General features: G+C 34.7%; 1 protein-coding gene across 1 annotated transcript in view; it reads left to right on the top strand.

Annotated features, from left to right (window-relative positions):
• The window catches only part of VEGFC (vascular endothelial growth factor C), a 122,532-nt gene that overhangs the window by 92,542 nt on the left and 2,643 nt on the right, over positions 1–27,347 (top strand). The window contains exons 4-6 of the mRNA XM_023229387.2: positions 7,733–7,884; positions 25,278–25,384; positions 25,684–26,017. Coding sequence (XP_023085155.1) covers positions 7,733–7,884; positions 25,278–25,384; positions 25,684–26,017 — 593 coding nt within the window. The remainder of the gene's footprint in view (positions 1–7,732; positions 7,885–25,277; positions 25,385–25,683; positions 26,018–27,347) is intronic.

Genomic DNA, 27,347 nt, shown 5'->3' on the forward strand with positions numbered 1-27,347 from the left:
TTTATTTCATTATCATTGTAATATGAATGGGAGTGTGTGATGATTTCCTTCGAATATAAAAGGAAATTTCTTATTGCTATATATTCTTAAGGTTAAAAAAAAAAGACTTCTCATTTTGTTAAAAGAGTTCCAGGCACATTTTGTAGCAAAGTCACCAATTGGAAAGATATACATTGTAAGGACAATGTACCTTAGGTAATGTTAAACTCAAGTTTTTTTTATAGATACTTCATAGAAATGTTTTTTCTTTTTATGGGGCTCAGTGAAGGGGAGGTTATCAGAGTGTGTGAGGAAGCCAGCTGTTCACTGAAGAGTAAAAACATATGCACTGTGCATTCCAAAGTGTACTAATCGATAAAAACTGCTTCAAAGTTCTCCACACAAGTATCTAAGTGGCTTTGAAAAGTTAAGTAGATTGGATGTCTTTTCCACCTCTTTGATAAACATATACTTTGAGTATATTTTCTTATGGGAAGTTGTATATTTAAGAGATATAACCAAAAAGTAGAAAATGAATTTTGCAGGGGATAAATTATTTGGTGATGAAAGCAGAAGAAAGTCATCTGCTTTTGAGGCACACATTTGGATTAAAAAGTTACTTGAATATTGGTATTTACCTTATATATTTTACTAAATCTAGGAAAGAATAAAGAAAAACAACTCAATCTCTGGAGTCTCCTTGAAAATGGTGGGGTTAAACCAAGCTCAAGAAACTAGAAGTTCTTTGCTGTGTTCATTAGTGCCAGACTAAAGAAGCCAGTTTAGTTTGGAAGCTAGGTTGCTATGAGCTAATTCTGATATATAGAGGCAACATTATTTTAAATTCTACATTGCCATCTTAAAAACAAGCAGCTACTTCTTTTTCATTATTTTATAAAGCAATAATATGAGCATGTATATTAGGAAAGACATGCTTGATTATATTTAAGTTGGATGTTTCATAAAATTTTACAGCAAAAAATATTTAAACCTAAGTAAAATATGCAACTATATAATGAAATTAGAGGTATTATTTTGCACTGCAGTCAGAGATATTTCTTCCATCAATTAAACAGAATATGCAGCAGTCTGGAAAATTAATTTATTACATTCCTATGCATTCAGCAAGTGGAACGTGATTTGTATTGTATCTTTAGCAAGTTAATATTTGGCAAGCACAGTTGTTAGAAATCAGGTTTTATCCTGATGTGGAAAAAGAACTCTATATCAGTACCAGTTATCAGAAGTTTCTTTAAGAATAACATTTGCCTTAAGAACATAATTAATACATCTGTGAAAAATACCACTTTTTTCCAATCCAAGGTACAATCGAGATTCACATATTTTGTTCAGTATTTCTAAAACTCTTCAATTGAGGTTTTTATTTTAATTGTGGTACTATGTATCCTTTTTATGCATAACAATATGTTAAAATTAATTCAGTAACAGATTTAAATCTGTTAGGCTATCTGTTATTCCATATTCTTTCCCAAACCCAATTTAAGTTCAACAGGCCTTTTAGAGCTAGCCATGTGGTTGCAATGCTAAGTCAAAATGCTAAGACTTTTTCCCATTTGGGGGGATTATTTCTTTAAATGTTGTGTAGTTTTAAAATCTGATTTCACAGTTACTAATCATATTCTTCAGGGGGTACATATATATGTACTTAATGGACTAAAGTTTAGAATATTTATATTTAAATTAAATATGGTAGTGAGATTTGTTCTGAAGAGAAGCTGGTTATATTTAGGATATAATGGTGTTTTAGAGGAAGGCATTTTTTGTGTCATATTTGTATCCACACAAACATTGCTTAGAATTTAGTACTAAATTATAACTCAAGATCTTCTCAATAAGGAAGTTCTACCCCTTTTTCTTGAATAGCCTGCAAGATAAGTACAAGTAGGAATTGTTGCTTTACAGCCGTTGCTATGCTGCTATAAACAACCTATTGTTTCAAAATGTGGCTTTATTTGATGTCCATTCTTGTTGGTGAGAACTGACTATTAAATATTCCTATTAAAGAATGCCAGTAGATTACAACTGGGAACCTCTCAGTTGGAAACACTTTCCATTTCCTCTTGTTTATTATAGTTTTACAGAATATACAGTCAGATGTTTTTTCCAGTTGCCAGCCTTGCTTAATTACCATTTTTTATATGTCCTTTTGATTTTCTCCAAAACCAGCAGCTGGTATTGTATGCCTAAAGTATACATCAGACTCCATAATGAATTGTATTATTACAACTTTTTTTGTGTCCTACATTGGACACAAGTTAATATTATTTATTGTTCCAGAACAATTCACTTTATTGTATAAAACTGTTTTAGAAAAATTATAGTTTTCAAAATATCAAATTATAATAGATTATATCATCAGTTAAATACATCATCAATCAGTATTTACTAAATAAACATACATACTTGGAGTTATTAGCTAGTACTGAACATAATACATAAAGTTTATGCTCTATGAACTTAAATGTAGAACAGAAAATACTATTATATACACAATAAAGCACAAAATAGTCTGACAATAGTATCATGATTCATGTTTTCTTAAAATAATCTACTTCTTCAAACATTGATATGTTTAGATAGATCTAAACTCTTTTGAGAGAAAATTCTAGTTACTGTGTTAGTTCAGATCATTATTTAATGGCAAGAACAAATTGCATAATGGAATTAAACTCCAGTGTTTATGGTAAGCTATTTGGTATTTCAGAAATTCTACCATAGTATCTCTTTCTGTGTATATGTATTTTCTCATTCACCCTCACCATGAGATTTCTTTTTTTTTTTTTCCTTTTTTCTTTTTCTTTTATCTCTTTTTTTGGAGAGGGAGTCCGCCTCTGTTGCCCAGGCTGGAGTGCAGGTGCAGTGGCACAATCTGGGCTCACTGCAACCTCCACCTCTCAGGTTCAAGAGATTCTCTTGCCTCAGCCTCCCAAGTAGCTGGGATTACAGGCATCTGCCACCCCACCTGGCTAATCTTTGTATTTTTAGTAGAAACGGGGTTTCACCATGCTGGCAAGGCTGGTCTTGAAGTCCTGACCTCTAGTGATCTGCCCACCTCGGCCTCCCAAAGTGCTGGGATTGCAGGCGTGAGTCACCACAGCCGGCTCTCACTGTCAGGTTTCTGATCAGCTGCATGGAGGCAAGGTCATTATTGATGACTGTTATCCTGAGATTCTAGCAAGCAGCTTGGTATCATGTAGGTACTCAACAAATAGTTATTGAAAACCAAACAAGGAAAATATTTTAAATAGAAATTTTAAAATTTGGAATTTCTTTAACAAAAATTTAAATCTTGGGTGATGTGAATGATGATAAAGAACAAAAGGAAGAAGAGGAGGAAGAGAAATCCAAACACTACACTGCAATCACCATTATTATTATCCCTATTTTATAGGTAATGAAATGGAGGCTTGGGGAAGTTGGCTAATTTTTCCAAGTCTCAGAAGTAGTAAATTGAAGATCCAGGACTCTAATTAATGTCTGTTTCTCAAGACTGAGTAAACTCTTGTTTATTCTTACATGTTTAGTGGAGTAGAGAAGTTGCCAGTGATTTGAAAAATGATATGTATTTATTTTGGTAGGGGAACATGTGAGTTTATAATGCACTTCTAATTATTATTTTGTCAGTTCAAAAATGTATATTTTTTAAGCATATAGTATCTAATTAGGAAAAAACACTTATGGAAATTCTTAGTAACATAGGGATTAAATATAGCTATGTAAAAATTAACAAAGGGGTCTGTAAACAAGAAAATAGAATTTACTATATTTATTGAAAAGGCAGTCGAAACTGTAATCATTTATACATTATAACAGTAAGTCAATCAATATACACACATGAGACCAGTACAGAAAGAATCTGAAAAATTGAAGAGGCCTCTTTAGTATGTGACCAGAGCTAGTATAGGTACAATTACATCTTAATACATACCCAGACGGCATATTCCCAGTAGATATTACTAATTTTCCTGAAGTTGATAGATAAGTAAAACTCAATTATCAAGACTCTTTCTACTTTTAATATTATCAAAGGTATCTTTCTCTGGACTCTTAAAATTTTTTCACACTGGTGTCAAGTAGCAGGTCAAAATTTGGGGATAGAGGATGTGTTTCAAGAGAAGAAAAAAAAAATTTCTAACTTTAATTTTTCAGTCTCTGTTCCTTTTGATAAAATTAGCTGAATTCAGCCTGCCAATTGCCTCTTAGACACATAAAAGAGAAATGAGACATCAGTTATTAAGATTTTGATTTTTATTCCTTTATTTTATGTTTTGATTTCCTTTATTTTCTTTAAGTAGTTAAACTGCAATAAAATTTTTCTCTCCAACTGTACTTCCATTTTATCACTTATAAAAGTCTTCACTTTAGAGGAAAAGACAGTTCTCTAAACAGCGATTTGGTTTTAGTGCTGCTTTACCTGCCTCCTTATTCTTTTAGTCAGTATATTCAAAAATACATTTCTTGTAGCCTTTGAAAGCATAGAACCACACTTAGTTTTCCAGGAAGATGTTTTCTTAATGTGAATTAGCTATTCTTCATCTCACCAGAACTTTCTTCAAAGCTGCTGTTCCTGAATTCATGCTTGGTACCCACGGTTGGATCCTGATTTGTGAACGTTATCTACCTAGGTGTGGATGAGGTCTCTCTATGATCCCTGATACTGCTCACTGCAATCTGTCTACCATTTGGAAAACAGGCTGGGGCGGAATTTGGAAGGGCAGCCATCAGTAGGGGCAGGAATGATGCTACCAAGGGTTAGGGGTGGGAAAACATAAAATCTACAATGGCTGTTAGTTATCTCAAATGGTGCCTTACCTTCACTATCAGGCTCTGTCCTGCCTGGTTTCACTGGAGACAATGCCAAATCCTGCAGTGCCTACTTATTTGTTTTTGCATTGCTATAAAGAAATATCTAAGACTGGGTAATTTATAAAGAAAATAGGCTTAATTGGCTTATGGTTCTGCAGGTACAGGAAGCATGATACTGGCATTTGCTCACCTTCTGGTGATGTCTCAGGAAGCTTGCAATCTTGGTGGAAGGAGGTGCTGGTGTGTCACATGGCCAGAGTGTGAGCAAGAGAGGGAAGGGATAGGTCCCAGACTCCTTTAAACAACCAGCTCTGGCATGAACTAACAGCAAAATCTCACTCCTTACCAAGGGGATGGTGCTAAGCCATTCATGAGGGATCTGGTCCCATGACCCATTCGTCTCCCGCCAGGTCCCACCTCTAACATTGGGAGTTACATTTCAACATGAGGTTTGGAGGAGAAACACATCCAAACCATATCAGATTACAAACACTGTGTGTATAAGCACAATTGTTTCTGCTGGTCTAAGCCACTTGAGCCCTTTCCCTCTAGTCAAATGGAGTACCTCTTCTTGTCCCCCATACCCACTGCTGCTTCCTTTCTACAGCCCCTGCCCTGCCACAGCCCTTGGAACCACACCAGGTGCTGTTTATCTCCTGTCAACTCCTGTTCTATTTGATTTCCCAGAGACATGTGCCCCTGTGACCACATACAGCTGTTTGAAGCTCTCCCCTCTTTCTCTGGCACCCCTTGACAGTCTCCCCTCCTGATGCTCCATCATTGTTATGCTTCTTCCCAAACATATTCACTAGTTCCTTTGCCTCTTCCCACCTCATAGATGTTCCTGTGCCCCGGGTTTCTATTCTTAGACATTTTCTCATTTCATTTAGAGTGCTCATCAAGTAATCTCATCAATGTCCAAGACTCCAATTACAGCTTAAATGTTCATGACTGTTCAATGGCTCTCCTAAACTCACACATATGTGACTGTCTACTAGATCTAAAATCTTAGGTACACCTTCCTACCATCTACATGATTACAGAGCTTAAATAATCAAATTGTAAATTATACAAACATCAAAAGTAAGTAATTTTATAAGTTTATTAAAAATTGCTTCTTTTTAAAACCACTTTATGTGTCTTCTATAGTGCTAGTTCTTAATACAGATTCCGTAGACATCTTAAAAGATAGAAAAATTGTAGCTTATGAAGACACTGCAGAATTCTCTCTTAAAATAGGTATATATCGAGAAAAGGATTACTGGCATTGCAGTATTTCACCTAATCAAAGATTTTATCCAATCTGTGTAAATGAATGTCTTCTTACAGGACAAAATGGTCAAAATCATAATAGTGGCATATGTTGAGGCCACATAGTGTAGTTATCTACGCAGAACAGACAGTATTGTGGAGAATACCTAGAATCTTGAGAATTTATACAGATAGTAATAACTTACATCTGTATAGCAAATAATATACATATCAGATTCATTTAGCTTATATAATCCTTGTAATGTCCCAAGAATAATGAGTCAGATGTTATCCTCAGTTTACTGATTATCAAAAAAAAAAAAAAAAGCTTGGAGAAATTAAATGAATTTTCCAAATTTATACTATTTATAAATGGGAGAGCTAATAAAAGTCACCTGTCTGGGTTTGTAACCCTGTACCTATTTCTTCTAAAGCATACTGCATGTATCCCAAGAAAGTAGCTAAATTTTTTAATAAATATATAAGGAATACATCTTGAATGAAGACAATATGCATTTTATAATTTAGATATTTCTGTATTTCATTGTTCAGAATTCATTTTAAAAGTCTCCTTGTTGGTGTGGATGAAATTGGCAACTAATCTTATCCCATAAATATTTTCAATGGTCTTCAGCTGATGACGTGAAATTTCAGCAAAGGCCAAGTCACGAGGCTTTGAAGTTTGTCATCTTTTTTAATCACTGCTCAGATTGCCATGAAGACACCAAGTAATACATGGATCAATTATAGTTAAATGACTGCAAGTTGATCTTAACAAGCAGTTAGTGGGCAAGATTTCACTTTTACCATTTTTACTGGTAATTTAGAGTGTAAGAACCCTAGGAATTTAAATCTACTTAGTTTTACTTAATCAATGATGTATTTGTATATGTAATTTAAAACATTGTTTTTGGAGAAAGAAGAGAAAAAGAGAAGTTCTTCATCCATAAATAAGGTGTTCAGAAGGAGACCAGTTAAACTAAATTTTGACTATAATTCAGAATTGTGTAAAATTTCCTACCTTATTTCAAGCTCATTATTTTCATAATGACTTTATCAAGATAGCAGAAACATGGCTTTATCTATTAAATTATAAATGTGGTTTTTTTCTTTTAAATATAATCAGTTTGTAAGCAATGATTATAAAACTACATTGAGGTAGAAATTTAGTAAAAATTAACTCTACATCTATGTAAGTTATGTCTGTGTATTCAGTTTATTTAAAGTAGGACATAACCAAGCATTTCTGGGTTGTGTGGCCAATAGCTTTGCTCTTAAATCACAAAGATGCTTCTGTGTGTGACACTTTTTAAATCCCTGGGATATTTTAAATGTTCATGTCAAAGAATCTATAACTTTGAAACAGTTCTTTTTTCTTGAACACATTGGTCTGTCACGTCTCTGCTCTGTAATCATTAGTTGGTTATCCTAATTCTAATTGGATAACTAGTGACATAAGATAAACATATGGAGTATTTATTACTCTGATAAAAGATACTGGTTAGGAGCAAGACAGTTTTTAGTTTATAATCATAAAAAACATAGCATCCTGCATACATTATTCAGTATTATTTATATAGAGCTAATCTCACTCTTTTTCGGACTCCAGTATTAACCATAAAAGTGCTTTATAGCATCTATATAATTTTTTCTTCTTTTTGTCCCTTCTTTGTAGTTATTTGAAATTACAGTGCCTCTCTCTCAAGGCCCCAAACCAGTAACAATCAGTTTTGCCAATCACACTTCCTGCCGATGCATGTCTAAACTGGATGTTTACAGACAAGTTCATTCCATTATTAGACGTTCCCTGCCAGCAATACTACCACAGTGAGTATGAATTAAATCTATTTTTTCTGCATCCTCTACTAATATTACACTATTTTCAAGTAAACGTAAGTTTATTAAAATAACCTTTGTGAAATTTACTATAACATACTCTGCTTCAAATACAAAACAAAGTCAAAATTTTGTATAGTATACCATGAAAATAAACTGAAAATTAAAATTCAGTGGGAAGCACATTTTAGAGGCAATGTAATTCACAATATAAAAGAAGTATGTCTGTGAACTAAAACACATTCCACCAGTGTTCATAAAATATCAGTAAGGTAGCTTAATTGATTTAACATTCCAGAAATCAGATATGCTAACTCATAAATCATATTAAAGCTCAAAACATTTCAGCCTTGATAAGATTTTAGGCCAAAAGAAAAAGTAAATGTAAATAATTTTTATCTATTAGCGTTCAGTTGCTTTCTTCAATCTCAAATATAAAAATATATATGTGTGTGTATATATATATATGTATATATATCTCCATGTTTCTTATTTCAGCAAGATTTGAATAGTGAAATAGTGATTAATTACTTGAAAAAATTATTTTAATATCATTTCAAATTGATACTCAAAGTTATTTGTTATTCAGGTTTCCTTTCCATCCTTTTTTTTTTTTTTTTTTGGAAGGGCAAATGGCCGCATATACTTCATGTGATCATATAGGAGAACTTATCATGTTCTCCTATATGATCATATTCTGACCCTGTTAATAGTTGATTATAATTTCATATGCATTACTACCTAAGACCTGAGAGCTTTCTGCCCCAAAGTAGGGATGCAACCTTTGTTCCTTAGGATATGCAGTGCATGTGGATGAAACTTACATAACTCTAACATTTGTAACAAATGTATAAATAAATTGATCAAAAATCGTATATATTACAAAAAAAATTTCAGAAAACCTTGCATTTTTAAAAGACTCAACAATAAATGTAATATGCCAACCATGGTCTTCCTCACTGAATCAAGTTGTACTGCTCTGCTTAGTGTGGCAGATGGGGCTGCCTTGTTTGTCCAGGGACAGTTTAGGAAAACCTGAAGGATAGCCTACTTTGAGTGACAGAGATCTGTCTCCTTTTATGTGAGAAAGCAAAGATCTTCCATTTATGAATAGATGCATGCTAATACAAGCAAGAGACCACTACCACCTGAACTCAAGAGAATGCCGTATGTGCACTTTCATCCCCGCAGGCCCGAGAGTTCTGTTCACGTTCCTCAGCCCTGAGCAGAAGCCCTCAGTGACTCCTTCATTCTGAGAGTTTTAGCCATTATCTCCATACTCATGGTTTCCAAAGTGACATTTGAAGATGTAACCATATTTTTGACTTATAATATTTTATCTAAATCTATCTTCTATTGCTATATTTGTACTTATATTAGCTGTAAGTACAAAGAGAAAGACTTGTTAAATCCTTTATTTCTACATTATTCATGGCAGTGTTTTCTCATTTTCTTTGAGGCCTTGAAATCACAGAGTTGTCATTACTTCTTCTTCTATTCCATCTAAATACAATTGATTAGTTTGGAGGAGGAGGAGATATGTGTTCCAAGCTAAACTTATATTTCATTTCCATCACTGCCATTATCATCCACTTCATTATGCATGTCTTTGTTTTAATGCAGTGATATTCATACTAGTTTTCAAGCATCCAGTCTTTCTCCTGTTGTATAATGTCACTGTTTTATGGAATAAGCTTTAAAAGGCATCATTTCATTCATCTCACCAGAAACAGTGATTTTCAATTGCTCAAAGAACTGAGCACAAATTTCTCACCATCCTATTCTGGTGTCAGTCTTCCTTTCTTGTTTTGTCTTCCATTATTCACCCAGTCTGTGTTTCACCAAGTCCTATTCCCAGAATGGCAAGCTCATTTCCTGCTCTGTATCTTGTTTCTGTTCTGGCCCTGGCTTGTTTTCTGCCTTTCCAAAGCCCTCTCCCTTTGTCAGAGTTCAGTTAAAGGTCTTTCTCCTGCATTTGTCTTGTCTAAATACCACGGCCACCTTTGCTTCTTGAATACCCATAGCACTCACTGAATTAACTTCATCCTCACGTGGAACTGGATTATGAGAGTGTTTCCAGTAAGTTTATATCCTCTGCAACATTCAGCCAACAATACTCAAAAATACTTGAGCCGTTCCTGTGCTCTCAGCCCTTTACCTGCATCGTCTGATTTAACCCTTAACAAAATCATCTACAAGGTCAGCAGCAGCATTTGCCTTATTTTACAGATGAAGGAGGAAATCACACTCCAAAGCTGTTGACTAAACAATGTACATAAATGCTTGTTAAATAAAATAACTTATTTCCTGGATATATTTTATAGCATTTGCCATGTTTGCATGATTACTTATTCATATAACAACTATCCTATACACTATTTGAGGTTAAGAAGAGACAGGAAGCTACAGCAAAAAAAGCCTGAGTCTTAGAGTAAGCCATATCAGATTCTGAATTCACATTTGCCACTAATTCATTCTTTATGATCAGCTAGGTGTTTTGTGGCTCTGAAACTCAGTTTTCTTACATAAACTGTAAAGATGTAAAGAGGACTGAATGAAGTACTGAAGGCTTGTGCAATGCTTAGCAGAATGTCTGGTATCCAGAAGGTAGTCATTAAAGGGCAGATTTATTATTATCATTAATATCCAAGTCTGATTCATTTCCTCATCCATGTGTTTTCCAGTATTTTTAAAACCACTATTTACAGTAAGAAATACATTTTATATTCCAAAGCAGGATGTGTGATACACACACATAGTGTGTGTCTGTGTATATATACATGTCAATATTAGAGAGTTTTAAATTAGATAGGTAGATAACTTCACATGTAATTAGTTATGTATAAGCATACAACTAAAACAAATTGTCATTTAAAAGTATTGTCCTTAATTATAGTGCTGCTCAAGCTTTCTCATTATCACAACCCCAAGGATCCTTTTATAAACATTTTTTTCCTAATCACTTTCCCCACAAAATTTTAATATCACAAATATACTCTGTCCCTCTTTACACTATATGTATATCTGTGCTTTATATATAAAAAGGAAGTATAAAGTTTACTTTTCTATTCAATGTAGGGTTAAAAGACAAAATAAAATGTTTAAGTTAACATTTAAATTAAAAATTTTTAACTTTTAACAGCTAACATAAATTTATAATTGTATTTGCCAAGAAACTTAAGGTAATCTCTTTACTTATATAAATTATAATATTTCAAATTACATATGCAAAGTAGCAGTTGATATGAACATATAATACAAATATAATAATTTATAAAATCATTCAAAATCACTATTTTTCCAGCAAAAGTAAAATACTTTTTTAAATAGCTTCTTTAAAAATATTTGGAGAGCTTAACTATTAACTTTGCTCAGTATGAGAAAACAACTTTTAACTTATATAGCTGATAAATATTAATTTAGATATTGCCAACTTTTTCTTTACATCATTTGACATGTAATGGTATGACTAACATTTGTAGAATTAATAATAAAATATAAATTATTATTATTTAATTCTCAAAGCTCCAGTCACACATGAAAACACCAAGGACCAAGCATAAGCAATATCCACAGGACAACCAATGGCAGCCAATAGGCCCACATAGGTACCACTTAGTAAATGACTTTGAAATCACTCAGTCAGTCAAGAGAAAATCCTCCAGTCACAGCCATCTAGTCACCACTATTTCATAGCTCATATATTGCAAATACTTGGGATATGTTCCATTGCCAATGCTGTTCATTTAATGGCCAATAAAATCGAAGATAATTTAAGTATTAAGGAATATTATTTTTCTGGGTTTTGGAGAGACAAAAATCATTGAGATACTAAGATTTCAGCCCCACCCTGGCCTCATACCCAATTTTTACCCCCTTAGGGATGATTTTACTGCCTTTATGAATATTTGCCATATTACATGTAATATACCCAAATGTTTTTTTTTTTCTGTTTTTCTTCATGAAAATATTGGTCTCAACCCATTATGAATTATGGCCCACAATTTAATAAAAGCTACACTAGTGATAATATATATATGATGGACATGTAACTATGTTATGAAATTCTAACATTAGTTAAGATTTAAGAGGAACAGTCACCAACACAGTGACTAAAATTAAAAACACTGACAAAAACAAGTGTTAGAATGTGGTGCAACCAAAACTCATATGTCATCAATGGAAATTAAAATTGTTCAATCATTTTGCAAAACAGTTGACAGTTTCTTATGAATTTAACAGGTACATATTTATACACAATAACTTGTATACAAATATTCTTTATTAGTCAATAACTGGAAACAACTCAAATGCCCATGAAAGTTGAGTGAATTAACACATTTTAGTGTATACATACAGTGGAACATTGCTGAGCAGTGTAAAAAGAATGAACATAAAAGGGTCTCAGAGACATTAAGTTGAGTGAAGTAAGCTAGGCTAAAAGAATACATACTGTATGATTTGATTTACATGAAGCCCTTAAAATAGGCAAATGTACTCTAGAGTGAGAGAACACAATTCAATGTGTGTTTTGTGTTTGAGGATGTGGATTGGGATTGACTAGGAAGGGGCTAAAGAAACATTGTGAGGTGTTGGAAATATTCTATATTTTGATTGTAACAGTAATGTGGCTACATAAGCTTATGAAAAGATGATAAATTCAAACTAACATTTTATTGTATGCAAATTACTCCCCAATAAAATTGATTTTTGAAAAGCCTAGAAAAACAATACCTTATTAAGCATAATTTTTAGAGTAGTTTAGGTTTAAAATAGTATATTTCTCTTTTTTTTTTTTTTTTTTTTGAGATGGAGTCTCACTTTGTCAACTAGGCTGAAGTACAATGGCGCAATCTCGGCTCACTGCAAACTCTGCCTTCTGGGTTCAAGCAAATCTCTGCCTCACCCTCCCAAGTAGCTGTGATTACACTTGCCTGCCACCATGCCTGGATAACTTTTGTATTTTTAGTAGAGATGGGGTTTCACCATTCTGACCAGGGTGGTCTTGAACTTCTGACCTCATGAACCACCCACCTTGGCCTCCCAAAGTGCTGGGCTTACAAGCGTGAGCCCCCATGCCTGGCCAAAATAGTAATTTTTTTAAAACCTTTACAGTAACATGTTAAGTCAAATCTTTAATTCATTAGGGAGAGAGATTTCCCAGAGTCATCCATAAGCTGTATGTTGATTCACTAAGATAAAGAACACTTCTAGATCCTGTTAGAGAAGAAAAGGATGCACTTGGCTGGCTCTGAACTTAGAGCACATAGAGTCAAGTAAGAACAACAAATATTATGGTTACATTATTATTGTTTTATTTTACTAAATATTACAAAGCACCAAGCATCTGCCACACATTGCCTCATGTTCATACAAATACTGCTGGTGGCTCCATTCTTGATACACATCACATAGTATAGGGCTGAAGGGTATGGATGCTGTAGGTGGCTTCCAGTTTTGAGAATTTATTCTCTGATTTCTCTTTGAGTTTGAGTAGGTTCTCTAAACTTTCTTGTGACACATTTTTTTTATCTACAAAAGAGCACATAAGAATGTTATGTATAACATCATACAGTATAATATTTATAAGCTAATATTCACTGAAATCAATCTGTTCAATAGCATTATACCATATTATATATTAATCTGATATTGTATAATAGCATAATGTAATAGTAATAACTCCTAACTCAAGGATGTTGTGATTTTTATAACCAGCAATCCATGTTAAATATCAGCACAGTGCCTAAAACATAATAAGCGTTCAATAAATGATTGTTGCTATTTTTACTAACATCCTACAAATTCAGAAATTGAGTCTTAGAAATGTTAATGTGTACAATGCTAAGCAGCCAGAAAACTGCCAAGAAAAGATAAAAATTAAAATCATTTTATTTCTGACACCCATGTGTTCCCCCCAATATCTTCTAGCATTTCTAGTATTTACAGAAAAACTTTCAAGTCTCAATATCAGAAAGTATCATAAAAGCCAGAGGAAGTACCAATTCTCTCTAGCAGACACAGTTAGATACCAATTTTCATATTGGTGTTCTCACAGATTATTTTTTCCAATTATTTCCTCTCATATTTTCTTCAAATTGAACTCCATGTATTTCCATAGGCCCTTTAGTAGAGACTGTCTTTTCATGGAGGGAGCCATTCGTGATTAAGCAGCGATCCCCTAGATTTTCCTCCTTGGTAGTAGTGTTTGTTTATTCATTCATGAGACATTTATGCCAGGTCTTCTGACTCCATAACACTGTACTAGGAAATGTGGGCTACTTTCAAAATGAATAATACAATTCTTTAGCTAAAAGAACTCATGCACCAGAGTACAAACAAACATATTATTTCTAATATAATAAGTGTCTAAAACACTATGCTGTACTTCATTCACTCATTCAACAAATAGCATCTGTGTTTCTGCTAGGTACTAATAAGGTGCTAGACCATAGAGATAGAAAGATACATAGAATTGTTACTCTGGAAGAAATTCCATTCTGGAGCCAGACATGTAAACATACGACTGAAATCAGTGAAATAAGTGCGATGAGGAAGCATCCTGGAGACATGTCTACAGTAGAGAGGGTATACATGAGTCTGGAGAGGTCAACAGAATCACATATGACAGCCTAGGATGGGCTCTTTCTTAAAGTCTCTTGAGAACCACTAAAAATATATATGCAGAGATGTGGTATCTGCAGTTTTGTATTATAGAAAGAACAGCCTGGTGGCAAGGGAGTATGTGGATTAGAGGAAACAAAATAGGAGGTGGAAAATTTCAGCAGTAATCTTTTGAAATAATCAAAGAAAGAAATAATAAAGATGGTGGCCACCGCAGTGGATATGGGGATGGAAAGAAAAGAGGTGGAAAAGACATTAGAAGTACAAGAAAGCATATGACTTGGGAACCACATATGGGGCATGGTAAAGAGGAAGAAGTTGAGGATGAAACTGTATGGATGGCATTCAAAAGACAAGGAGCACCTGTTCGTAGGAGGAACTAAGGAGAACTGAGTTTTACACGTTAGCTTGAGTGCTAGTAATATTTGTAAGACATCAAAGTGCTAGAGCAATTGGAAGAGATGACTTCAACCAAAAGAAATATAGGAGGTAAGAAGACAAGAGGAACCACAGATGAAACTGTGGGGAAATCAATATTTAAGAAATGTAATTGGTAGAGCAAACACAATAATCTGGAGAAACAATCTGTACAGGAGACTGAGAAGGGGCAATCAGAACAATCAGAATAACAGCAGAGAGACAGACCACAAAAGTCAGTAGAGACATGAGTTCAAGGAAGGAGGAACTGGTAAGAAGTGCCAAACATTAGAAAGGTTCAAGAATGGCTGGGACTTACTCTATTAGCGGAACAGCATGAAATGTAGATGTTTATTTACTAATAACTTACCATAATCTGGGCACAGAGAAGGAGAATGTGTTTTGAGAAAGGGGGAGAGAAAGCAAAAGAGTGAAAGAAATTCGCATTTACACATGAGAAACTAAATCAGAAAGGGTAAGTAGATTTCCCCACTGTTACACAACTAAAAAAGTTGCAAAGCAGAGATTCGAACTAAATTTGTTGGAATACAATCCATTTCTTTTGAGGTATGGTTATTACTGCATTTTTATTGTTTTTAATTGATACATAATTATACATATTTATGGGGTATATGTGATATTTTGATACATACATATAATGTGTAATGGTTAGATCAGGATATTTTGGATATCCATCACCTCAAACATTTATCATTTCTTTGTGTTGTAAACATTTTAAATCTTCTACCTATTTTGAAATATATGATAAAATGTATTAACCATTGTTACCTTGCTGTGCTATGGAATACTAGAACTTGTTTCTTCTATGTAACTGTACTTTGGTATGCATTACCAACCTCTCTTCACTCCCCCCTACAACTGACCCACCCTTCCCAGCCTCTGGTAACCATCATTCTACTCTATACATCTGTGAGATTCACCTTTTGGCTCTCATAAATGAGTGAGAATGTGAGATAGGTGTCTTTCTGTGCCCAGCTTATTTCACTTAACATAATAGCCTCCAGTTCCATCCATGTTGATGCAAATGGCAAGATTGCATTCTTTTTATGGCTAAATAGTACTCCATTGTGTATGTATACCACATTTTCTTTATGATTGACATCTACAAATTAAAAAATATCAAACACCAAGGGAAAAACAAAAACAAAACAAAAAATGTGCCCTTCTACCAAAATCTAAAATGTAACAACTATTTTGTCATATTTACTAAAGATACAACCCAAATCCCCAGTCATCATTCTTCACGCTTCATTTCCAGAAGTAACCACCACTCGAACATTGTATTATTCTCACTCTTCTCTATTTTATGGCATCTGGATATATTAACATACCAGGAGATATTATACAGTACAGCTTTGAGTGTTTTGTATTTTAAGTTAAAATGTTGGCATTACTTTTTTTCTCTTGAGATTATGTTTTACAGATACAGTCATACTGCCATCTATAGACCTGGTTTACTCATTTAATAACTATATAGCATTCCATTAAATAAATAAACACAAGTTTTTATGTTTTTTTTTTTATTCTGTGACAATGTACTATAGGGAAGTCAACATACACTACAGATTAGCAAGAGAGTACAATGAATGAGGAGAGAGTGGTATCAAATAGACAAGGACCTTGAAGTTAATAGTGCTAAATTTATTAATTACTTGGTTAGCATGAACAATGTCCCTAAAGATGTAAGAAAATAACACGTTCTGAGGACAGTTAATAAACCAGATTAATTTGGATCTTGAGCTGTGAAAGCAATTGGTATTAAATGAAAAGACAGTGCTGTGATTCTAAAGCTGTGGGCACCAGCCTAGCAAATGTCACCTATTCTGTAGAGGTATTAGGGGAACAAAGGTTGTTTCTGGGTAGAGGAATGAATGACAAGACAATGTTCAGCATAGCCAAAAAATCTTGAATTATTTTTAATGGATAATAAATATAGAAGATAGGTATTATTGCAATTTGGAAGATAGTCACATTGTGGTGGAAAAGAGAAAAAGGATGAAAAAAGATGAAAAAAAATGAATAAACCTAGTGTGAAGGCTAATTTGCATATTTATTTATTTGTTGCCTTTTATTTCTTTTATTAAAATGTTGACATTGTTTACTCAGTAAAAGTTACTTGCTTGCAAGAAGTTACACTTACTAGGGTTTGTTTAAGAAGATTTTATTCTTATGAGAACACATCTTATTTCCAAGGAATAGAGTAGATTTTATAGCCAAGGAAACCTTCGATTGGAACTTGAGGTCTCAATGTCTTTGGTCATTAATCTTTCACAGACCCTCAGTCCAAATGCCTAGACACTTAAATATCCATGAGTTTTACTTTTAGCTTCACTCTTTCCTTTTTAATTTGAAGGTTATACATTATCGCTTCACCAAAAGAGAATGAAGCAAAATAGCATAATGACATTAATTTAATAAACTGTATCAGAGCAGAAATGGAGAGAGAGCTCAGCTTCCAGTTAACTGGACCACAGTCTTGTACTAAATTATCAGAAACTACCGTTTTTCAGCATTTTAAAATATGCATCTTTAGTTGGCCCTGAAATTATCCTCTTTGCCAGTTCAAAATCTTTATGTCCATATGCAGTTATTTTTGAAATCATAAGTCATATGTCTGTTCATCCTCTTTCCTACAAAGCCCATTATCTAAACATTGTCTCACACTTCAAAGGATCACCTGTTGATATGAATGGATTTACCAGTGGAACTCAGGAAAGAGATTCCAGGCTGTGAGCATTACTGCTTTTCTAAAGGGAAGGTAACTTTGATATATAGTTTGTCTGCATTTGGACAGTCTCTTTTCTACCTTCTAAAATACGATAATTGAAAGCACCACATTCCTATGACTTGCTGATAGGTTGTGAGAAATAACAGCAAAATATATATAGCTGAGGAGATTGCATCACTATATCTCTGCACTAAGATTATGGCAGTGATTTGCCTAGAATTGGGCACTGTTAGATCAAAGATTGTCATAAAGTTTAAAGTTACATTCAACCAAACACATGGACAATTTTTGTTAATAAATATCATATTAGGCCAGATTTACCAGTTGTTTTCTAAAATTTAATAGACATTTTTTAACCATTTTGGTTTACAGAAAAAGCAGAAAGTATAGAGATTTTTCATATAACATCTTACCCTCTTCCATGAATTTCCTCTATTTTTAACATCTTGCGCTAGCATGGTACATTTGTTACAGTTGAGGAATCAGTACTGACATGTTATTGTTAACTAAAATCCATAGCTTACGTTAGGGTTCCCTCTTTTGGGTGTAAGTTCTGTGGATTTTGACAAATGTATAAATGACATGTGTCTATCGTTACAGTATCATGAAGAATACTTTCACTGCCCTACAAGTCTCCGTGTTCCACCTGTTCATTTCTCCCTCCCCTGTATTCCTGGCATCAACCAGCCACTTTGATGTCATATCAACTCTTATACCCTCATAACATGTTTTTATTGTCATCATTGTTTTGTTTTTGTTTTTCTGTTAATGACGTGTGGCTGTTACAAGGTAGTAAGACCAGAGGCTGTTGTTGAAGGACCTTTTTTCTTAATTCCTGGTTACTTATCCTTGAATTACATGACAAGCTGACAAATCCAGTTACCATGGAATTTCCATTGTTTCAACCTGCCAATACTTCTCTCAAGCTTGTATATCCAAGAAAATATAAAAAATAAAGAGCAGAAAATCACAAACTTCCATACTTATCCTACTCTCCCTGTGTCCCCATTCCCAGTTCTGGTGGCTTTCCAACTCAATTAAATCCTGTACTTAGCCAGTTGGTAACCACACAATGTGACACGTTTTATATCCAAGTCAGTTTCAGACTAGGTGAGCTTTTGTATGTGGCAGATTATTGCTTAATTTATACTCAGACAAAAAGGAAAAAATTAAACATATAAATACAATTTTTTTTTTTTTTGAGAGTCTCATGCTGTTGCCCAGGCTAGAGTGCAGTGATGTGATCTCAGCTCACTGCACCCTCTGCCTCTCGGGTTCCAGCGATTCTCCTGCCTCAGCCTCCTGAGTAACTGGGATTACAGGCATGTGACACCACACCTGGCTAATTTGTATATTTTTAGTAGAGATGGGGTTTCGCCATATTGGCCAGGCTTGTGTCAAACTCCTGACCTCAGGTGATCTGCCCATCTCGACCTCCCAAACTGCTGGGATTACAGGCGTAAGCCAGCATGCCCAGCCTAAACCCATGTTTTAAATTAATGCAATGATTGTATTAGCCTTTCAAATATTAAGACTGGCAAAATTGTTACAACTATGGAGTTTTCATTGATTCATCCTACTCACCATCTTTTCCTTTAATGTCTGAACAAACCCTAGCTCTGTCCACTGTTCTCCCTGTCAGTAGACTAATGGAACACAACCAAACAGTAACACAACAGACACAAACACAAGTTCATGTGGAATCAATAAAAATCAATAGAATGGAAGATAAGTCTATGTGTTTTTCGATACATACTATTAAGCGTGTGCCTTTTTAACAATTTATACGAAACCTAAAATGTATGTATTTCTGATTTCTACCTGTAATACTGAAGAAGTTACTTAATAATGTTGAATATAAAGGCCACTTTTACTTAACCACTTTCCATTCACTATTAACTGCTGTTTCCAAAATATAAGCAAATCAGTCTCTGTGTACATAGTCAAGTGTATACAAGCATCGGGCATAACAAACTCAAGATGAACACGACAGTTCAAAGACATTTAGTACAAAATTGTTGAAGCATTTTTACCTAGCGTTCTGTGGCTCTGACAATGAAAGAATATAGTTGCTCTTCCAGCTGCTATTCAGACAGAAAGCTTGGGCAAGAAGGGTCTGTATCTATATTCTTCATAATATAATTACAGGTTTCAAGTTCAGATAACATCAGCAGTTGGCATTTGAAAACCAAAACCCTATTTTGCTATTTATCAAGATTATTAATATAGTCAGATTTTGCTTATTTAGTTCTTTTTTTCTTTTGAGTCAGAGTCTTGCTCTGTCACTCAGGCTGGAGTGCAGTAGTGTGATCTCAGCTCACTGCAAGCTCCACCTCCCAGGTTCACGCCATTCTCCTGCCTCAGCCTCCCAAGTAGCTGGGACTACAGGCACATGCCACCACACCAGGCTAATTTTTTGTATTTCTGGTAGAGACGGGGTTTCACCATGTTAGCCAGGATGGTCTCGATCTCCTGACCTCATGATCCACCCACCTCAGCCCCCCAAAGTGCAGGGATTACAGGTGTCAACCACCATGCCCGGCCTATTTGTTTCTTTAATAAGATACAGAACATCCTGTTGGATAACCCACTGAATAACATGAAGATGCTCTGAAGGAGTATGTGAGAGCTCATGGTACCTGCCTTGAAACATGGGTTTCACTAATGCTAGTGGCTCACACTTCCCATTGAACAAGACTAGGGGTAGGAAGGCTATTTGAGGGACACAGCTATGGAACCATAGGTGCCACATAGTAAGCCAAATTTTCATTTGCTGTGTTGTTGTGAAAAACCTTATTAAAAGAGCTTCCAATGAGAGTACTTGATTGATAATGCAGTTCATATCTATAGAAATAATTTGCTTTTCAAAAAAGTCATCATGTGTTACAGTTGAATTCACATTAAATTAATGTTATCATTCATTTTGAATGATCTGTGAAGTATTTTAAGAGATATCTGGGGAAGTAAATCAATAAGTAGTTTAACATAAATCAAGGTGCAGTTAATTTTTTTTCAATTAGAAATATATTACAAAGATCCTGCCATTTGCAACAGCATGAAATAACCTGGAGGAAATTATGCTGAGTAAAATAAGCCAGAGGCAGAAAGATGCATGTTGCTGATCTCCCTTATATATGGAATCTAGGAAAGTAGAATTCATAGATACATAATAGAGGAGTGGTCACCAGCATCTTGGGGGTGGGGAAATGTTAGAGGGTGACAACTTGCAGTTACAAGGTGAATATGCTCTGGAGACCTAACATATAGTACAGCATAGTTACTCTACTCAATAGTATTTTCACGACACCCTCCCACTGCCCCACACACAGTCACTCTCTAAGGTATGGGTATGTTAATTAGCTTGATCGTGGTAATCATTTCACAGTGTATACATATACTGAAACATCACTTTGTTTAACTTATATATGTACAATATTTATCAATCATACTTCAATAAAGCTGGAAAAATGCATGAATATTATATGTGTGTGTGTGTGTGTGTGTGTGTGTATCAAAGATTATAGTAGATTATAGCTCTTTGAAAAAGAATAACATTTCAGCTCAGTTCTGACTAAGGCCAAACAAAAGGTGATAGCATGTTTTAGTTTCTTAAATGTGAATTTGAGGAGTCAAGAAATCTCCAAGTGTAGGAAAACCTCATTGCCAAAAAGTGTAGAATATGAAAGAATCACAAAAATAGCATGCACAAAATAGCCTGCTATGATGTTCAAAGTATAAGAGCTAGTAATTATTAACCAACATTTAGAATATAATGTAGCAGAACATATTTGGAACACATTTATCTGTTAATATTTCCAAGGAGAGACAAATGCAAAGTAAGATTTTCTTTAACGTTAATTGTTCTTTAGTTTGAAAAACGCATATTTGAAAAACTCATATTTTTGTCATGTGATTTTAACCAGCAAAAAGCAATAGCTGCCAAACCAAAGTCAAGTGAAGCTGTGAAAATAATTAATTTTAAAAGTCTGGTAAAAGCGTCTTTATCCTTCATACATGTTATAGGCAGGATTGTGGTTGTGTCTGTGTGAGTGTGGTGGGGTCAGTGGGGGGATAGGAAAGTTAGTTTATTCACATGATTCTCAACATAGATATGCCTTGCAAATAATTGTGCAATTCCCTGCTTTGCAGACAAAATGTCTTTGAATCAATGTCTTTTTAAATACACTATACAAAAAAACATACCTATAAACCTTTCAAGTATTTATGCGCACTTTACCATTCAGAACTAGAAGAGAAACTTCAGTAAGGAGAAATGCTTTAGAGATTAAAATGTAAAGGAGATAACCAAATTTAACTAAACCTTCTGTCCATCATGACCATGTTTCCTTTCATTCTAAAATAACAATATTTTGAAAATTTTGACACCCCCCCCCCCCCATTTTTACATGAGAAGTTTTAAATGCCAAGAACTTGCTCCTCACTTTTGAAGCAGGGTGCTTTCTTGAGGAACCAGTCTGTATCACATGCATTCTATTGGTTTGTATTTTATTATCTTTATTTTATATATCATTCTATTACATTTTAAAATGCATTTCTGAGCCCATGTAATTGATTTCATGATTCATTAATGGGTTGCAAGCAGCAGTTGGAATAGCACTGGTTTAGGTAATGGCAGTATAAATCACATGTTGGTAAAGTGAAAGATGTCTTTCTACCAACACGGTGTGATGACCGCTTGATGCCAACATGACAGTGTGTTACTTAAACCATATATCAATCAACACTGAAGCAACATGACCAAAATGGTTGTACCATCATTTGTAGAAGAAGATTATGAGTTTCATGCAGCCAGGAATAATTGCATTGCTATTATAGAACTTAATATAAGTTGTAACTTATTTGATGGAAGGATACTAACAATCAAGAAGATATAAATTTTCAAAACAATGATATTGTTTTGGATAATTGATAAGTACTGACTGTCTGCATTTTATTTAGAACAATATATGTTCATGATTAACCAAGAAAATAATGACAAAAATGTACAATGAGTAGAGACTTGCCCTTGAAATTCCCTAAAATTAGTAGGAAGGTACAATGTTCTCCAGGAAATATTGGTAAGTGAAAAAACAAGGTTTACAATAGTGTGTAAGGGATGCTATCATCTGTGTAACAAAATGAGAAAAAACATATATACAATTTTTTGGTGAGAAGATACCCTGAAAACATAAACCAAAAAGCTAAAAAAAGAAACTTGCTGATGTTACAGAACTTCTCTGACTGTACATTTTTCTCATAGTCTTAACTCTTATAATTACATCCGTGTTTGACATTTTCAAAAGTCAAAGCACAAAAGTACATAATATATTCAGGATAAAGCAAATGACAGTTTATATGAAGATGGTTAGAAGCCAAGGTTTTCATGGAAATTATTAGTATGAAGTCAAGGTAGTACATTAAAATCCAGTAATGCTAATTGGATTTGGAGGTAACAGTATGAAATGTTTTCTCTAAAAATATACACAAGAATCTCTTGCTTGAGATCAGTAATCTATTCCCAAAAATAGATATTGAGAGCACATTTCTATTGTTCTGAATGGTAACAATTACAGTGAGTGGAAGGTAAACCAAAACATAGCTTTTTCCTGCAAAATAATTGATACCTAATAATGCCTGTAGAAAAGTGACAAACTATCTTGATAAAATCTAAATTGTATATTGTTTCCTAATCATCCAGCAATTATTGCTGTTACTAACATACAGTTGCTTTGTATCTAGTTACATGGACTGTGTGTATGCTGTATGAGAAATGGTTACTTTATGGCATAGCATAGCAAGTAACACAGCAATCAAAAAGTTAAAAGTCAAAATTTAAATAAAAGACCCATAATACACTGTTTTGCACCATGCTAAAGGAGACATGACTCTTGAAGAAACTCAAGAAGGGACAAAGAAGGGTCAAATCAGTCATTGCTGTTCGCAGAAGGTGACGGGTGGATGGAGGACAAGCGGGCAATCTTAGACAAACTGTCATATTAAAAGGAATGAAGAGACCTTCCCTATGTCTAGTAGATGCTGTAGTGACTGCTGGACAGGAAAGCTGTGGTCAATCTTCAGAAATGATGTTCAAGCTGAAGGAAGATGTTGAAGCTGCATTTTGGTTGCAAAATGCAGGTTTGCTTGTTTTTCTATTGAAAAATTCCTTCATGTGATGCTGTAAGAGTTATCAGGCTATTATTATAAGAAAGATGTATTGTCACACTGAGTATGACTGCAAAACTTTCTTAGCAAATGGCCTGTTTATTTATACTCATGCACATGTTAAGATGGCTACATAGGATTCTTACTCTGTTCTATCAATTTGGAATGTAACTCAACATTCTTCCAGCACATAAAGTTGTTTTCAATATTATATTGAGTGTGAAAGACGTAAATAAATACTTCCATTTGATATCTACACCAACATTAGATGAAAAAATGAGGTAGTGAGAAGTTGGTATGTATTCTGTAAATTAGGATATTTAAAACCAAAAATCCTTCTACTGGGTAAACATTAACTAGGAAGACATTTTACAGGATATACATGCATTTTTCTAGCTCTGCCCTCTGAAAAGATCTAGTAGTAATGTGATCTGATGGCACTAAACACTTCTGATTTCAAATGATAGCCTCTAAAACACTGTTTTCCAACAAAGAGAATTAGGGCTTCTGAAGAAATGGATGATTCCAGGTGTGGAGGAGAAAATGAGCAAGCTGAGCTTGTGATATATGTTCACCCCAGAGAGGGCTCATGTCACGTGGGCACCAACAGAGAGGGGTCTCAGGTAGCAACAGTGGGGCCATTGGACCATCAAAGGAGCAATTGGTGTACTTGATTGAAGCCTGTAGGTTCATAATTTTTACTAAAAGAAGGAAGGAAGGAGGGAAGAAAGGGGAAAGGAGGGGAAGGGAATGAAGAAAGGAGGGAGGGAAGGAAAGAAGTAAAGAGCTAGAACAACAACAAAACAAAATATCTTTGATAACTTTTTGGTGGAGTACAGAGTGGAAATTTTGCATTACTGGAGCCTTTACAACATGGGGATCTGTGATTCAGAAATAAGTCAGTAAAGATACATTTTACATAGATGTTTCATCCAGCATTGCTTGGAAAAGCCAAAATTGTAAATGATGTAGATAGCTACCTAAGAGATAAATAAAATAAATAATGATACATCGTTTGTATGGAATATTACATAACCACTAAAAATAATGGAGCAGAACTCTATTCAATGACTTATAAAAGTGTCCATGAGATTGTATAATGGAAAAAAAAATTTCAAAGTAAAAGGTTTTACCTTATATATTTCACAAGCTAAAACCCTATATGATTATACAAATCAACATGTTTGCCTTAAAAAAGATAAAATCTGGTGTCCTACATGACCATACCACAAATAGTGATCACCTCTGGGGTTGGAATTTGATAGCAGTTGTGGGTAGAGATAGTTTGGGAGAAAACATTCACATTTTATTTCATAATTCTTATGTGTTTAAAGCTTTTTTATAAGCATTGTTTTGATACATATGTGAGCAGAGATGGTCCCTCCTAGGTACCAGTCACACCATTACTAAACCTCACCTGTTTCTTCCAAAGGTGCCAGGCGGCAAACAGGACTTGCCCCACCAATTACATGTGGAACAATCACATCTGCAGATGCCTGGCTCAGGAAGATTTTATGTTTTCCTCGGATGCTGGAGATGGTAAGCAGAATGATGTTTTAAAGACTAAATGTCAAGGGTCTATATTGTGATTAACATATTCTACTATTAAAACCACATGTACAATATTCATCATTCTTTGAAATAAGTGACTAAAAAATAGTACATTTTCTACTTCACATTGGTATTATTTTGAACTCCTTTGTAAAGGAACATACTCATGTTTGTACACAATCCTTTGATGGAAAACATACAAAGGGAGATGCTTTTAAAAGCTTTTGTTTCATGCCACACCCAGAACCAAGTAAGGTATAGTAAAGATGCTCTGACTGTTTGTCTAGACTCAACAGATGGATTCCATGACATCTGTGGACCAAACAAGGAACTGGATGAAGAGACCTGTCAGTGTGTCTGCAGAGCGGGGCTTCGGCCTGACAGCTGTGGACCCCACAAAGAACTAGACAGAAACTCATGCCAGTGTGTCTGTAAAAACAAACTCTTCCCCAGCCAATGTGGGGCCAACCGAGAATTTGATGACAACACGTGCCAGTGTGTATGTAAAAGAACCTGCCCCAGAAATCTACCCCTAAATCCTGGAAAATGTGCCTGTGAATGTACAGAAAGTCCACAGAAATGCTTGTTAAAAGGAAAGAAGTTCCAACACCAAACATGCAGGTAAGAGATCCTCATGAAGAGTTTTAATTTCTCTTACTAGAAATATGTCTAAACTAAAAGCAGTTTTCTTAACCAAAGTAACAATTGCTTGTTAGAATGAGGCCGATAAGTTCTGAGAGACAAAATCTTATTTTTTTTAACCAAATCTTATTTTTTTTTAACCAATACGTGAGACTGAATTTGCTTCCAAAAAAGCCAGACGGGAGCCTTGTGTATCAAAACTAAATCCAAGTTCAGAATATACTCTAGATTAGTGGCGCCTGTGGGATGTTTTCAAAATACATACAGGCAATCCACTCCACCCCCACCTAAAAGTATAATGCTTTCAGACATAATTTAGGACAACTGTTCTAAATGCAGACAATTTTTATGCAAAACTTACAAACAAAGGATAGGATAGTACCATTGACTATAGAATTATACCTGGAAATGAAAAGATTTAAGGTAAGTATTTGATAGAATTAGAGAAATAAATGAATATATTGTTAAAGGTACCCAAGCCTCATTTCTTAAACTTGGTTTTGCACTCTTCTTCACCAAGAAAAAAAAAATGAAGTTGCTGGACTCAAGCACATTCAGTGTTAATCCCTGAACCTCTTGCTCTTTAATCTCAGAGAATAAAGTGATCCTACTATTTAAGCCAGACCTGTGCGTTTGACATTTTCTCCACATTCCTTCAACATTGCTTCATGCCATTCCTTCTTTCTTCTGTAACTTTAACATCTTCAGCTCTACTTGTTCCCCTTCAGTTTATAAAAGTTCCCAAAGGCCGGGCGCAGTGGCTCAAGCCTGTAATCCCAGCACTTTGGGAGGCCGAGACGGGCGGATCACGAGGTCAGGAGATCGAGACCATCCTGGCTAACACGGTGAAACCCCGTCTCTACTAAAAAATACAAAAAAGTAGCTGGGCGACGTGGCGGGCGCCTGTAGTCCCAGCTACTTGGGAGGCTGAGGCAGGAGAATGGCGTAAACCCGGGAGGCGGAGCTTGCAGTGAGCTGGGATCCGGCCACTGCACTCCAGCCTGGGCAGCAGAGCGAGCCTCTGTCTCAAAAAAAAAAAAAAAATTCCCAAATTTCTTCTATTTTATTAGCCTGTTACTGTGAAGCTGAGCATACTTTAGCAACCCAGCTCTGTCCTCTTCACAGCTGCTCAAAAATGAGGCATTTGTTTTCACCTCTTTCATCTACCATGTATTCAACCGACTGTAACCTGGTTTATGGCCTACAGTGCTATGTTAAACCTCTGTTTAAAGTTTCATTGGCCTCACAGTTGCCAAATCCAACAGAGAATTGTGTCCTTAGGTAACCTGTCCTTTCCGTGGCCTTTTTC

The sequence above is a fragment of the Piliocolobus tephrosceles genome, chromosome 3 (assembly GCF_002776525.5).
Source record: "Piliocolobus tephrosceles isolate RC106 chromosome 3, ASM277652v3, whole genome shotgun sequence".
Taxonomy (NCBI): Eukaryota; Metazoa; Chordata; class Mammalia; order Primates; family Cercopithecidae; genus Piliocolobus; species Piliocolobus tephrosceles.